Genomic DNA, 14644 nt, shown 5'->3' with positions numbered 1-14644 from the left:
TGGAAGAATATACTTAGGTATTTTATATGTATGGCTTTAAAAGCTTGTTGTTTCAGGGTATAGCCAAAAAATAAATATTTAAAATTGTAAGCTCTCCAAGGCAGGGTAACAGTTCCTCTTAGAGGAAACTATTCTTCTATATTTTTTCTTGCTTTTCCCATCTCCTTCTGACTTCTCCTTTTCCCACATGTGCACAGGACCTTTTCACTAGAGAAGTCTATGCTATCCTGCTTTCTCTGTGACAATCTCATTTTTCATGCATGCTGTAAGAGAACCATTGAAGGGCTGGAAACTACCATCAAGAAAAATGGCTAATCTAGGCTTCCCAGTTTTCTTCTTATATCTTTTCTTCTCATGCGTTCTTTGAGTATTCTTATGTCTTTGTCATTCAGGTCCATGTTACAAGCTAAAAGGTGCTGAGATTGTGGGGTTTGGGTTTAGGATTGAGGGTTTAGGATTTGCTTTCATTCAAAGCAAGCAAGCAAGAGTTCTGCCTTGGTGTTTGAGATTTAGGTTTATTGGTTTCCAATTTGCATTATTTGTGTCTAAACCCTTTAACACTTCATAGAGGAAAAGTGGTTCCTGGACTAAGGCAAAAAGAAAAAGGATACCTGGGTCCTCAAGCTAGATACCATGTTACTGGCATCAAAACCCAAAATTAGTCCTTACTAGTAACATTGTGGTAAGTAACATGTAGATAGATACCTATAAGTTGTAGTAGAAGCATAGAGTAATTCAGAACTGTGTTGAGTGATCTGTGACCTAAGTTCTTAAAGATGAATTTACTTAGATATATAATCCAGTTAGGAAAATTAGAATTGTAAAGTTGAAAGTTTATGGCATGTTTGGGATATGAACAGTGAATTCCTTGTTTTTGTTTTCCTGTTGGTTTATTAAAGAGTTTACAGGTTTAATCAGCTCTAATATTGTACACTTTAAAATTTTCCCATAAAAAGGTGCTTCCTGGGTGAGCTGGGGTTTGGTCAAAGGTGCTGAATTTACTGGCAAAGCAATCCAGAAAGGCGCTTCTAAACTCCGTGAACGGATTCAACCAGAAGAAAAACCAGTGGAAGTTAGTCCAGCTGTGACCAGGGGACTTTATATAGCAAAGCAGGCTACAGGAGGAGCAGCGAAAGTCAGTCAGTTCCTGGGTAAAGTAACTTTGGAGGACTGCTTTTTTTCAGTTAAATTAAAAATGGTTTCTTAATCTAGGTTAATCTGAATGTTCATTTAGATGGTTTAACCTTAAAAGTAAAGGATTAGGACAAAACAGTTTCACTTTGCTACTCATAATAGGGTTTGTAGCAACATCAACCTATCTGAGAGCCTTAGAAACATTTCACGTACTTGGCACACATTAACTGATTCAGAAACAAGATTCCTGCCTAGGTGATTGTTGTTTGCATATTATTTTGAGAAACATTGGTTAAAGGGTTATTTTGGTGTATCAGAGAGGGGAGTGTCTGTGCCTTTCAAAAGGAATGGCTCTGAATGTATTTGCTATCCTTTAATAGGATACATTCTTTTAAGAACAGCTCACTGCATAGTAGTTGGGGTCAAGTGGGAGGGATGTTTTATTTGAACTACGTTGATTCAGTGATTCTGGTGTCAGCCTTCCCAAGCAATATGCTACTAATTCATTCTCCTTTGAGAATCATAAATCTAAAGTTTGTATTTTAAGGTAGTCAGATCACTCCTTAGTGAATTATCATTAGAGGAAGATTATCTTTTTGGTATTCAGTATTCTTTGAATCAGGTTTTGGTTTGTTTACTTTTATATAGACTTAAATACCTTATTACTATTTCAGTGAGATATTTGTTGATATGGAGAAAACAAAGAAATGGACATAACTGGAAAATATGAAAGGTGGACCTTGCCAAAAAGAAAATTATTTTTAGAAGCAAGGTTTTAATCACTAAGCTCTGCAAACATATCTTTAAACCAAATAAGAGCCTTTGTTTAAAAACTAGCCAGCCATGGTTTTCATCCTTATATAGAAATGATAAGTTATGCAATAAAATAAGTTTGCTCATGCAAGATGCTCATGTAAGAATTTTGATAAGGAAGAGTGGTAAAATCAAGGGAAGAATACATTTTTTTCTAAGTGTTTCCTTTTTTTTCTGGTTACATTAGTTGATGGAGTTTGCACTGTAGCAAATTGTGTTGGAAAGGAACTAGCTCCACATGTCAAGAAGCATGGAAGCAAACTTGTTCCAGAATCTCTTAAAAAAGACAGAAATGGAAAGTCTACCTTGGATGGTGCTATGGTTGTAGCAGCAAGTAGTGTTCAAGGTAACAAAGGCCCAGAAATTTTACTAGGAAACTCCATTCATTTAGCTGTAGTCTTACTTACTTTTAAATATATTTGCAGGATTTTCAACTGTCTGGCAGGGATTGGAATGTGCAGCCAAATGTATTGTTAATAATGTTTCAGCAGAAACTGTTCAAACTGTCAGATACAAGTAAGTTATCATTTTAATGACTAAATCTCTTAGGGCAGTTATAAGAATTCAAGATAGTTAAAATGATTGTGTCATAATTGGGTATATGATAAAAAATTTTTTCACTCTTTTTCTTAATAGTATTTAGGCAAATTAATAGAATTACTATGACTTTGTCTTATATTACTAATGTTATGTTTCTTCATCATTAATGCAAAGAAGTTTAATGAAAAAGAAAAGCCTATAGTGACTCAATACCTTATTAACTGCATGTTCTTGATGGGTGATGTTTATTAGTAGTTTTGGTGGGAAAAACTTGAATTATAATTGAACTATTGTACCTTGTTAACATTAGCCCCTTCTGTATACAAAGAATGTTAAATATTGTCACATCTTACTTGACTCTACCCTTGTTCATTCTTATTGGAATGGACAGATGGTATGTTATCTATTTCATATATTAAGAAGTGGACAAATATAGAAATGAGTGTTCTGCCCAAGCCAATCTGATAACTATTAAATGTGAGACTTAAAACAGGATCATTTGATTTTAGCTCTTTATTCTTTATAAGTCCTAGGAGAATCTAGGTCTAAAAATAAATCTAGTATGAAGGACCCGAGTTGCTTTCTTAGCTTTAAATTATTTTTTTTAATTTTTATTTATTTATGATAGTCACACACACACACACACACACAGAGAGAGAGAGAGAGAGAGACAGAGAGAGAGAGAGAGAGAGGCAGAGGGAGAAGCAGGCTCCATGCACCGGGAGCCTGACGTGGGATTCGATCCCGGGTCTCCAGGATCGCGCCCTGGGCCAAAGGCAGGCACTAAACCGCTGCGCCACCAGGGATCCCTCTTAGCTTTAAATTAGTTTAAAGCCTAATAAAAAATTTTTATTCAGAAAGCAAAAAGTTAATATTAATGGTATTCTCAACTCTGTTATTTATATTAATTATCCACTCAAAGCAGTTGAGTTCATACTTCTGTACCAGACATTGTGTCCAGTGCTTTTCAATATATGTTTAATCTTTAACACAATTTTTTAAAAAGATTTTATTTATTTATTTGATAGAGTACACAAGCAGGAGGATCAGCACGCAGAGGGAGAGGTAGAAGGAGAAGCAGGCTCCCAGCTGATCAGGGAGCCTGATGTGGGGCTTGATCCCAGGACCATGGGAACATGACCTGAGCCAGAGGCTGGCACTTAACCAGCTGAGCCACCCACACGCCCCTAACACTATTTCTTTTTTTTTTTTTTTTTTTTTTTTGAGAGAGAGAGAAAGAAAGGTAGGGGGAGGGGCAATGGGAGAGGGAGAGAAAGAGGATCTTAAGCAGGCTTCATGATCAGCACAGAAGCCGACATGGGGCTCCATCTCACAAGTCTGAGATAATGACCCCAGCAGAAATCAAGAATCCGATGCTTAGCCAGCTGAGCCACCCAGACATCCCTCATCCTTAACACTGTTATCTCCATTTTACAAATGAGGAAGCTGAAGCATAGAGCTGTTAAAATACCTCATTAAAGATAATACCCCTACTAAGTGGTAGAACTAGGATATAAGCCAAGTCTCTTTGTATCATGCAGTGTGAAATAACCAACTCTGCCCTTGATGGGACATCTGTGCAGGTTTAGTATCTAGAGTTATTTTCCACCACTATCTATCATGCATTTACATTCTCTTCCCTCATAGTAAATTACCTGTGGCTTAGGAAAAACTAACTTAATTTCCAACCTGAGTTGATTTGGTCTCCATCTGGGGCATGCATACCTTTGAATCAAAGCAACATAACATCTTGAAGTGTCAATTTGACCAAAAGATTTGGCAAAGAAAATACAGAATAGATCTGAAGTTCTTTTGGTGGAAATATAAAACCCAAGTCTTCCAACTTCCCTCTTGGTACTTGTAGCCTTGATCTCTAACACATCTTATGTTGTGGCTCTGAGTTTACTTTGGTGGATCAGTCATAATTAAAAAAAAAAAGTCTCTTCTTTTTTTGCAAGAACCCAAGAAAGTCAGACATGCCTTTTATGCTAGTAGTGAATTATTTTTAGATTATCAGTATCATTTGTTAGAGATAGTCATGTTAAAAGTCAGTAGGTTTACCCATTTGCTTATTTAATAAAAAAAGAGCTTAATTACAATTAAAGAGCTTAATTAAAGATTTGGGAATCACATAACCAGCAAGGTTTTGGTATAGATTTTGTATTTTTGGTCCTTAGTGAGGAGAACCTAATAGGAAGAAAAGGACTTTTAACAGTGGTTCTGAGCTTATTTATTTGTTATGGTACGTATTGCTGTTCTTTTTATCCTTTCCTTCAAAGATTCGTGGAATGAAAAAACAGGTGAGAATTTGGTTAGGTAGGCTTGTATATAAAGCTAACTTTGGTCTTAGCAGAAATTTAATTAGAATGATGGAAGGGGTAGTGAGGATGTAAAGAGTTTTTGTAATACTGTTTCCTCTCTTAAGAGTAATCTGGCCCAGAAGTAGAAATTCTCTTTTAAGAGAAAAAACTGCAAATATTAAAGCAGTAATAATTTAATGATTTTTATCACTGAAGAAATGGAAGAGCAAGTTGATTTAATTTAGTTCTCATTTATTTACATAAATTTACATTTATGAATGTAAGTAATACATTTATATTTTTATATTTATGAATTTACATTTATTTAAATTTGTTTATACTTTGGAAAAGTATTTGATAGAGTAAGCTTTTTTGTTTTTCTCCTCTACTCCAACTGCTGGTAGTATGGTAAAATTTGTATTCTTATTTCCTATAATAAGTTCTTCTCCCAAGCATTTTGAATCTGCCATAATTATGTGCATTATGCCTAGGTAAAAAACAAATTATTATATGTACTTCTTTACCTGATCTCTCATGGTACAAGCCAGTACAAAAGTTATCTTTTCATTTAGGCATATTTAAAAGCAGATTGTGTTACAGAAGTATATTGTTTATACCTTTCATGGTTTTAATTATATCCAGGATTATGTTCATTGCCTGTGAATGTTTTACTAAGGATCTGCATAATCAATTTTACTCTTAAATTTTTAGTAAATTGTGTAGGAATTACTCATTAAGACTATTTTTGTCAATTACATTAACGTTCTTATTTTAAATTAGGAACATGAAGACCTACAGGAACAATGAAAAGCATTAAGTAACTTCAACCCACTATATTAATTGCAGTGTAGTATCTACTAAATAATTTAGTACTCTTCTCCATAGCTTCTAAATTTCACCTTTACACTCCTTTTTTTCCATTTCAAATTGTTTAGAGGATAGGGTACCTGACTAGCTCAGTCAGATGACATTGTGACTCTTGATCTTGTTGTCTTATGTTTGAGCCCCACATTGGGTATAGAGATTACTTAAAAAAAAAAAAAAAACACCTTTAAAAAATACATAAATTGCTGAGAGGAAAAAAAATAAAACTTCAGTAACATCTATTTTTGTTTTCCCCTCACTAAAATGTTATCTTAGAACACATTTCTGAATAATAAGCTTAGTAAAATAGTTTTTCTATAAGGAATTTACTTTTTTAAAGGTTTTTATTGGTTTATTTAATGAATTTTAATTAAAATTCCCCTTAAATTTGCACTGGGTGACAGGGCAAATTCAAATTCAAATTCACTAAAGCTAATCTTTTTTTTTTTTTATTTAAAACTTTTTTTAATTTTTTTTTAATTTTTATTTATTTATAATAGTCACAGAGAGAGAGAGAGAGAGGCAGAGACATAGGCAGAGGGAGAAGCAGGCTCCATGCACCGGGAGCCCAACGTGGGATTCGATCCTGGGTCTCCAGGATCGCACCCTGGGCCAAAGGCAGGCGTTAAACCGCTGCGCCACCCAGGGATCCCTTAAAGCTAATTCTTTGGCAGATGTCATATTACTCAAAACCAGTTTTATATAGCATCTATTCAAGAGTTACATAAGATCAGCCTTCTCTTTTCTGTACTGTAACTATGCAAGTATTTAAACATTATCATGTCCTTTACTTACTTTTTATTGTCTTCTAAATACTCCCAGCTCCTTTAACAATTCTATATGTACTATGGTTTCCAGTTCCCTTCATTTATCAGTATTCTTTTAAAAGTGGAACCCAGAATTGAATGTAGTATTTTGTGTTGTTTCCAGGTAGAACACAGTGGGACTGCATCCCTTGTTTGGTAATATTTAGCATTTGGCAAAGAGGGAATACAAGGCAAAGATATCTTTTTAGTAGCTGTTATTTTATCGACTCATAAAACTTTTTTTAATGAAAGTTTATTTATTTTTATTTTTTTATTTCTTTTATGAAAGTTTATTTAAAATCTGGGCATTCATCTTATTTTTGGACAGTTGATATTTTTACCTAAAATTAAGAACTTTATATTTACTTTAAAATTAAGAACTTTATATTTACACAACAGTATTGTCATTTAGCTCACTGTTCAATTTTGTCTTATCAGACTACTTCTCAGAGTTGTTGTCTTCCATATCCATTCATTAAATATTGGTTCTAAGGCTTTACTCTATGCTCAGTCCTTTTCTATTCTTTGTGGATATTGTCTATACTGGTGTCTATAGTTATAACCTATCATATTTGTGTTTCCAATTTTTGTCTTAATCTTTATGCTTCATAAATCCCAACTACATAGCCCTTCAGCTATTCATTTGCTGAGTCTTGTTTTTTATATTTATACTTTTCTCTCCAGGCTTGTTACCACTACTGTAGAATAGGCCTGCATCATTTCTCAGCTATCTTATAGCTTGTTTCCTGTCTGGTTCCTCTGTCTCCCTCTTACTTACAGTTCACAATGCAACTGAGTTAGAGCTGTCTAGAAACATAAATTTGGTTGTGCCATTGCCATGGATTTCAAGATAAAGTTTAAATTCCTCAACTTCACCTATAAGGTCCTTCATAAATTGGCTACAACCCACCTATCTTGATTGGATAGACTAAGAAGGTGCTATTTCCATTTTGAATATTTAAGATTAATATTTCCAAGAATAGTTTTGAAAGTTGCATGTAAATTGAATTTTAGGAAGATTTATTTGAAATTTGTTATGACTGAAATTTTGTTATAATTAGTGAAATCTAGAATCACTGCCAATATGCTGTCTTTGTAGACATTACTGAATGTGCTGGAGAATTTTTTTTTCCCTGGAGAAATTTCTGAAGAGTCTCATTCAAACTGTATATGAAGTCTCATTGACTTATTTCGAGCATACTTTATATTCATTTTTATTGTTCTTCAATTGGTAGTGTTACTTGGCATATAAAATCTAATAAGCTGTAATTAAACTTTTTAAGGAGTAAATAAACATTTTCAGGACACCTGGGTGACTCAGTGGTTGAGCTTTGCCTTCTGTTCAGGGTGTGATCCCGGGATTCTGGGATCAAGTCCTACGTCACACTCCCCACAGTGCCTGCTCCTCCCTCTGCCTGTGTATCTGCCTCTATCTGTCTCTCATGAATAAATAATATCTTTTAAAAAAATACTGTTTTTTTTTTTTACCAGAAATAGACTTTCTAGTTTTTGGCAGTGTAGTCTGAATCTACAGTGTATAGTTTGAAGAAAAGAACTGAGCAGTTACTTATCAAGGAAGAGAAGAATAGATGCCTGCCAGGAATACTGGTTCTGAGGCATATTAGGAAGCAGAGGTGATAGATTAGGATACATTAAAGCAAATAAACACAACCGCTTAAAAGCCATTTTATTTGGTCTTTAATTACACATTTTGTATAGTGGAATTTTCAAAGTGCTTTAATCTGTACATCTCATTTTATGTAATAAAAAAGAAGAAATTGATGAGATGTGAAGAGGTTGATACTTCACCAATCTTCTTATGGTTAGTTTTGGGCACAATTGGTATTAGTATGTAGTTTTTTGACTCCTAGTTTGGTACTGTTCCCTAAATTAACAGGAATTGCTACTGAAATGGAGATAGCATGGGAAAACAAGCAAAACATCAGTGTATCAACACAGATGCCTTTTTAGTACATTACTGCTAAAAATGTAGCCTTTGGAATTGTGTTACATATAAAAATATCATGAGTGCAGTTGGAGGTATCAAACTGCATCAGTAGAATAGGGGAAGTGGAGTCTTGAATCTGGAGGATTTCCTTTATTCAAAAACACTGATATGGCCAAATTCTTCAGTTAACCATGTCACTTCATTTTAGCTCACATAGTCTGGAAAAGAGGAGCCCTAAGAGAAACCTCAACTGGACATCATGGTCATTCTTCCAGTGCTGAAACTGCTACCACCCCTTTCTTATCATTTAACCTTAGCCATTGCCACTTGATAATAGCATTTATGGGGGCATGATTGACAGAAGGTTCCATGTCTTCTTGCAAAATCAGCAAATTGCAAAGCAACAGGAACTGGCAAACAATAGTTAAGGAAGCTTCAGTCTCTGGTAACTGGTGAGAAAGCCCCAATCAAGAGTGATATGGGGGTGCCTGGGTAGCTCAGTCAGTTAAGCATCTGACTCTTGATTTCAGTTCATGATCTTGGGTTACTGGAATTGAGCCCTGTGTCTGGCTCTGCTCTCAGTGAGGAGTCAGCTTCAGGATTCTCTTTCCCTCTCCACCTGCCCCTTCCCTCAATTGCAGGTGCTCTCTGTCTCTCTCAAATAAGTAAATCTTTTTTAAAAAGTGGTATATGGGCAGCCCAGGTGGCTCAGTGGTTTAGTGCCACCTTCAGCCCAGGGTGTGGTCCTGGAGACTCGGGATCGAATCCCACATCAAGCTCCCTGCATGGAGCCTGCTTCTCCCTTTGCCCGTGTCTCTCTCTCTCTCTCTCTCTCTCTTTCTATGTCTCTCATGAATAAATAAATAAAATCTTTTAAAAATAGATAGATAGATAAATAAATAAATAAATAAATAAATAAATAAATAAATAAATAAATAAAATAAATAAAGTAGTATATGAAGCACCTGGGTGGTTCAGTCAGTTAAGTGTCTGCCTTTGGCTCAGATGATGATCTCATGGTCCTGGGATTGAACCCTGCATCGAGCTTCGTGCTCAGCAGGTAATCCGCTTCTCCCTCACACTCTCCCTCCGTACCCTCTCTCTAAAATAAATAACATAGTAAGATACACTCTAGCACAGAGATTGAAAAAAAAAAAAACACCCAAGTATGAACAAGCTAATAGGATCACAAACCACTGTTCCAGGCTAGCCTAATGGTAATAGAGGACTTGTGAATTCAAAGGGTCCAATGTTAGTATAAAATATCCAGGTATAAGTCACAAAGCACATAGGAATCTTCAGTGTGTCCTAGAGAAAATTATAAAATGTGCCTTTTTTTTTTAAGTTTATGCTTGCTAAGCAAGAAAAAAATCTGGTACTTTAATAACGGTAAGAGAAAAAAATGGGATAATTTTTAGTGTTTTTGTATAGGCTTTCAACTTGTATTTTCTCATGGAAATGATACTAAACACAGATATTGATAATTGTCTATAATAACTACTTCTGTATAGTGCTTGTATAATTTCCCAAGCACTTTGCTATACATTTGATGCTCAAGAAACTGTTGGTAGATAGCAGAGGAATTAATCATTTTAAGCATTCAAGAAATAATGAATGTCAGGCAGTGTTCTTAGCACATAGGATTTATTAATGAACATGGCAGAGTTTGTTTTCTAATAGGTTTATATTCTAGCAAGATAAGCAAAAAATAAGGAAGTTAAGTTCTATACTATGTAGCAGGTGATAAATTATTGAATATAAAAGAACAGCTTATCAGTTTATCGGGAGATTGACAGATGGACCATGTGGGGTAAAGCAGTTGAAAATAGGTGAGATAGTGAGAAGACAATAATTAACTGACTTGAAGAAGGTGAGGCAGTGAGACATGTGAATTCCTGGGTGAGAATAGTTCAGGCAAATACCAGCCAGTAAAAAGGTCTTACTTATTGGAAGGAATTACTTCCAATAAGATGGTGCATGTGTGTTTCATGGGTTCAAAGAACAGCAAGAATGCCAGTGAGTCTGCAGTGGAGTGAGGAAGAAAGTGTTGTAGAATCTTTGCTTAAAGCTAAGCTTGGATTCTGATACTTTAAAAGACCTAACCAGGGGCGCTTGGGTGGCTTAGTTAAGCATCTGACTCTTTATTTTGGTTCAGGTCATGATCTCAGTCTCTTGAGATTGAGCCCTCTGTCAGGCTCCATGCTGGGCATGGAGCCTGCTTAAGATTCTTTCTCTTCCTCTCCTTCTGCCCCTTACACCCCACCCCCAGTCCCTCTTTAAAAAATAAATAAAAGGCCTAACCAAATCTAGTTAAGGTAGAACTTGAAACCATTTATAGTGACTCTAGATTCTTTGTGTTCTATAGTTGCTTCATTGAAAATTTTCTATTTCCAGAAAGGGTGGGTTAGAAAAGGGAAACAGTGACTGATGAACAATCTTTATTATATTTACATTTTATTCTTCAACACAAACAGTTGTTATTACATTAATCTCAGCTAGCCCGAGTGTATTTTCACGCAGTTTCTGCTAAAAGAGAAATACAGCCTTGGCACAGTTTGATTTTATTCTTTACTCTGTTTTAGATTATTAATTAAATTGAAACATAACCCTTGATTTTGCTTTCAGGAATAACATACTAATCATGGGACTTACTTAATACTAAGTCAGAAGATCTCAATTTATATTTATAATTTCATTATACTTTTTTTCAATCTTTTAAAGATATGGGCATACTGCAGGAGAAGCTACACATGATGCAGTAGATTCTGCCATCAATGTTGGTGTAACTGCCTATAATATTGATAACATTGGTATCAAAGCAATGGTGAAGAAAACTGCAAAAGAAACAGGACAGACACTCCTGGAAGACTATAAAATAGTTGATAATTCTAAGGGGAGTAATCAAGAAGGAAGAGCAAATGTAAACATGAAAAGGGAGACGGGTGAGCAGACAAAGGACCTAGAGAAGAGTGAGGCAAAGAAGAAAGAGAAATGATGGAAGTGCTGTGAATCACCTATACCAAAGCCTTACAAGGTGGATGCATTTTTGTTAAATAGGCAAATGTGGAATTCCCCACAGATTAACCAGTGTTTTAAAAATGTATTCATTCCTATGAAGTGACTATTTCATAAGCTTTATAGCATGTATTCTGCTTACAAGGAGAAGAATCAGTATTCTTGCATTTGGCCTTTAGAAATATAGGGTTATATTCTCATTAAGTTTATTTTTTCTAAATGTGGCTAAAATATTTTTGCAGTTAAAATAAGACTAATAATACATGTGCTATAAACCTCATTAAACCTAATGTTAAGCTATTTTTGTATTTGCTGTCTTTCAAAAAGCAAGATAGGAAATTATATATTTACATAAAATTTGGCATTTAGTAACCTTAGCTCTAGTTGTACTTGGAAGGAATTAAAATATTGTCTCCTGGTTTTGCACTAATTGTGGATTTCTTTTTCTAGGTGCTTGTCAATTTTCAGTATATAAGCTAAAAACAACTATAATCCTAAACTAAAATAATTCTCAGATAACATTTAAGACTTTTTCAATACAGGGAATAGGCTAATCATGGAAAATAAGATGAAGTCTATAGAATTATTTGGTAGCTTATCTCTTTATTCAGAAGTGGAATGGTCTTTCTGATTTAGAATGAATACAAAGAGATTTTCAAGTCTTCTGGATTTAAATTGGTATTGATCTAGGAGCCTAGGAAATTTTGGTATATGATAATGTATTAAAATTTGAAGTGATTATCATCACTTGAATTGGACAAAAAAGTACTTTAAGAAATCGCTTTACCATATCTACTTTATTTCAGAAGGCTTAAATATTTATTAAAAATATGAACAATTTTTTGAATGGTAAATATATTTTTATTTTGGGATTTAGTCATTGGGATTTTATATGGTAAAACCAACAAATTATTAGAAAAAGCTCTATTTACAGTCATGGTAAAGAATGTGAAGACTTTAGGCTTAATCCATGGTGGGTGAGGTATAATAGTTTCCACTCTGGCAGAAGACAGGACATTCACAGACCTATAAGGTACAAATACATAAGTAAATACCTAGTGGCATTTTATTTTTGTTTACTGATTTTAAATGATTGGTATTGATTTTCATAGCTGTTGTCCATTCTAATATTTCTGAACCTTTAATGGCTGCTAGTTTATTAGACTTCATTCAAAACTATCTTTAAAGTGCTCTTTATGAATAAATTGTTTCTGAATTACTTGGCCTCAAATGTATTCACGGGATTTATTTTGGGAACACTTAGAATTGATGGATCCTTTCTCTAAGGCCAGGGATAATGTGGAAATAAAATTGAATTGGTAAATAGCTTCTATTTAGTCTCTGCCTTAAGTTTGAGATGTGGAATGACAAATAGTGGATGCTAAAGTTTACAAAGTTATAGCAGAGGTCAGCAAAATTGATTTGTCACAATTGTATTTGTTAAATTTGTATTTAGTTGTCCGTTTCACTTCATTCTGCTCTGCTCACTTGGTGGTGGGTTTCTTTTTCAGATTAATATAAACACAATCATAATATCTTCTATATTAGAGTGTTCCAGAACCATCAGAGTATATGAGATAAATATACACGTGCACACACACGTGTGTATAAAGAGATTCATTACAAGGAATTGACTCACAAAATTGTGGAGGCTGAGAATAATTCCTAAGGTAGCCATTCAGTTAGCTACAGACCCAGGAGAGCTGATGTGTTGTTGTTTTAGTACAAGTCTGAAGGGCCAAGAACTAGGTGAACTTGTTGGTATAAGTTCCAATCTGAAAGCCTGCAGCCTCCAGACCCAAGAAGAGCCCATTTCAGTCTGAGTATAAAGGCCAGAAAAGACTAGTATACCAACTGAAAAAGGCAGGAGGAGTTCCTTCTTACCTTTTTTGTTGTATTCAAGTCTTCAATTGATTGGATGAGGTCCACTGCCTTTGGGAGGGCAATCTGTTTTACTAGGTGTACTGATTGAAATGTTAATGTTAATCTCATCCAGAAACACCCTCGCAGACACCTCCAAAATATACCAAGTATGTGTATACCCTGTGGCCCAGCGAAACTGAAAAAATCACAGCTGCTTAGCCCAGTTTTCACTGTATAGTGTATACTTTTACCAAGCTCTGCTTGGCTCTTTGATACTCAATAGATACAGTGTATAAAAGAACAGTACTCAATATTGACTGCTACCAGGGTTTTTCCTCCTTTTGCCTCTACAGACTGTCCCTCCCTCATGCTATATGGGGTAGTTTCCTGGGAGTACCTCCAGGCACCAGCTGTCTAGAAATAATCATAGCTAATGTCTATGTAGTGCTTACTGTGAACCATTAATGTTCTAAGTGCTTTTATGTAGGCTAATTCATTTTAACCTCATAACATTCACACACTATTGCAACCTTCATTTTACGGAATAGGAAGCAGATACAGTGAGGTTAAGTGAGGTTACTGTTTATTTGGATCTTTTCTAAGAAAAGAGAAGAGTATGAAAGGAAAGAGGTCATAGACTAGCCTCAAAAAGGAGGGACCTACACAGTAGAGTGATTGTTAGGCCAGACATTTTTCTTAAACAGAGGTAGATAAGGACAAATGGCATTTATAGATAACCTTTGCTTCCAGCTGCTTAACGCTAGTTTCTCTTTTTATTACCATTCCACTGGTTTTGTAGTTGGTAGAAAATTGCCCAAGTTAGTAGCAAATAGGTCATAAGTCTTAGATTTGGTGATTGTGTGAGCTTTTGTCTTTTTCTCTATATTCATAGGTATTTTAGGGCAAGTTAAGAAAAGTGAAGCTTAGGGCTTGTTAAGCAGAAATCATTTTATATTTCATTTTTTCGGTAAGCCTGAATAAAGCTCTACTTAAACAGAAACTAGTTCTCTGATCTCTTCTTGCCAAACTCAGGTTTAAACACACTTCCTAATGGGTATTGCCATTTAGTTTAGCAACAAATACTTAAAACATTGTGTTGTTTCTGAAAGCTTGTTTTCTTCAAAATTTTTTTTCTATTCATAATATATTTAAAGATAAAGATGAATTTTAAAAAGTCTTTAAGAACATAGATGAGAAAAAACCCAAATAATATCTTCAGATGTATTCTCTGCAAAAAGTTGTCATACATGAAAAAGGTTTGGTCACCCTGGAAGCTATTCATTGGAGGAAACAGACTAATGGAAAGTGTTCTCTACATAGGTGCGCGCACACACACACACACACACCAATCTATTTTGTTC

At 34.8% G+C, this 14644-nt stretch overlaps 1 protein-coding gene across 6 annotated transcripts in view; it reads left to right on the top strand.

Annotated features, from left to right (window-relative positions):
* The window catches only part of SPART (spartin), a 31819-nt gene extending 17536 nt beyond the window's left edge, over positions 1-14283 (top strand). For all 6 annotated transcript variants that reach the window (XM_055317195.1, XM_055317193.1, XM_055317192.1 and 3 more), the window contains exons 6-9: positions 957-1151; positions 2135-2293; positions 2373-2463; positions 11127-14283. In XM_055317195.1, the coding sequence (XP_055173170.1) occupies positions 957-1151; positions 2135-2293; positions 2373-2463; positions 11127-11400 (719 nt within the window). In that variant the 3' untranslated portion in view covers positions 11401-14283. The remainder of the gene's footprint in view (positions 1-956; positions 1152-2134; positions 2294-2372; positions 2464-11126) is intronic.
* The last annotated feature ends 361 nt before the right edge of the window (positions 14284-14644 follow it).

The sequence above is a fragment of the Nyctereutes procyonoides genome, unplaced genomic scaffold (assembly GCF_905146905.1).
Source record: "Nyctereutes procyonoides isolate TBG_1078 unplaced genomic scaffold, NYPRO_anot_genome, whole genome shotgun sequence".
Taxonomy (NCBI): Eukaryota; Metazoa; Chordata; class Mammalia; order Carnivora; family Canidae; genus Nyctereutes; species Nyctereutes procyonoides.
This window is presented reverse-complemented; position numbering and strand designations above follow the sequence as displayed.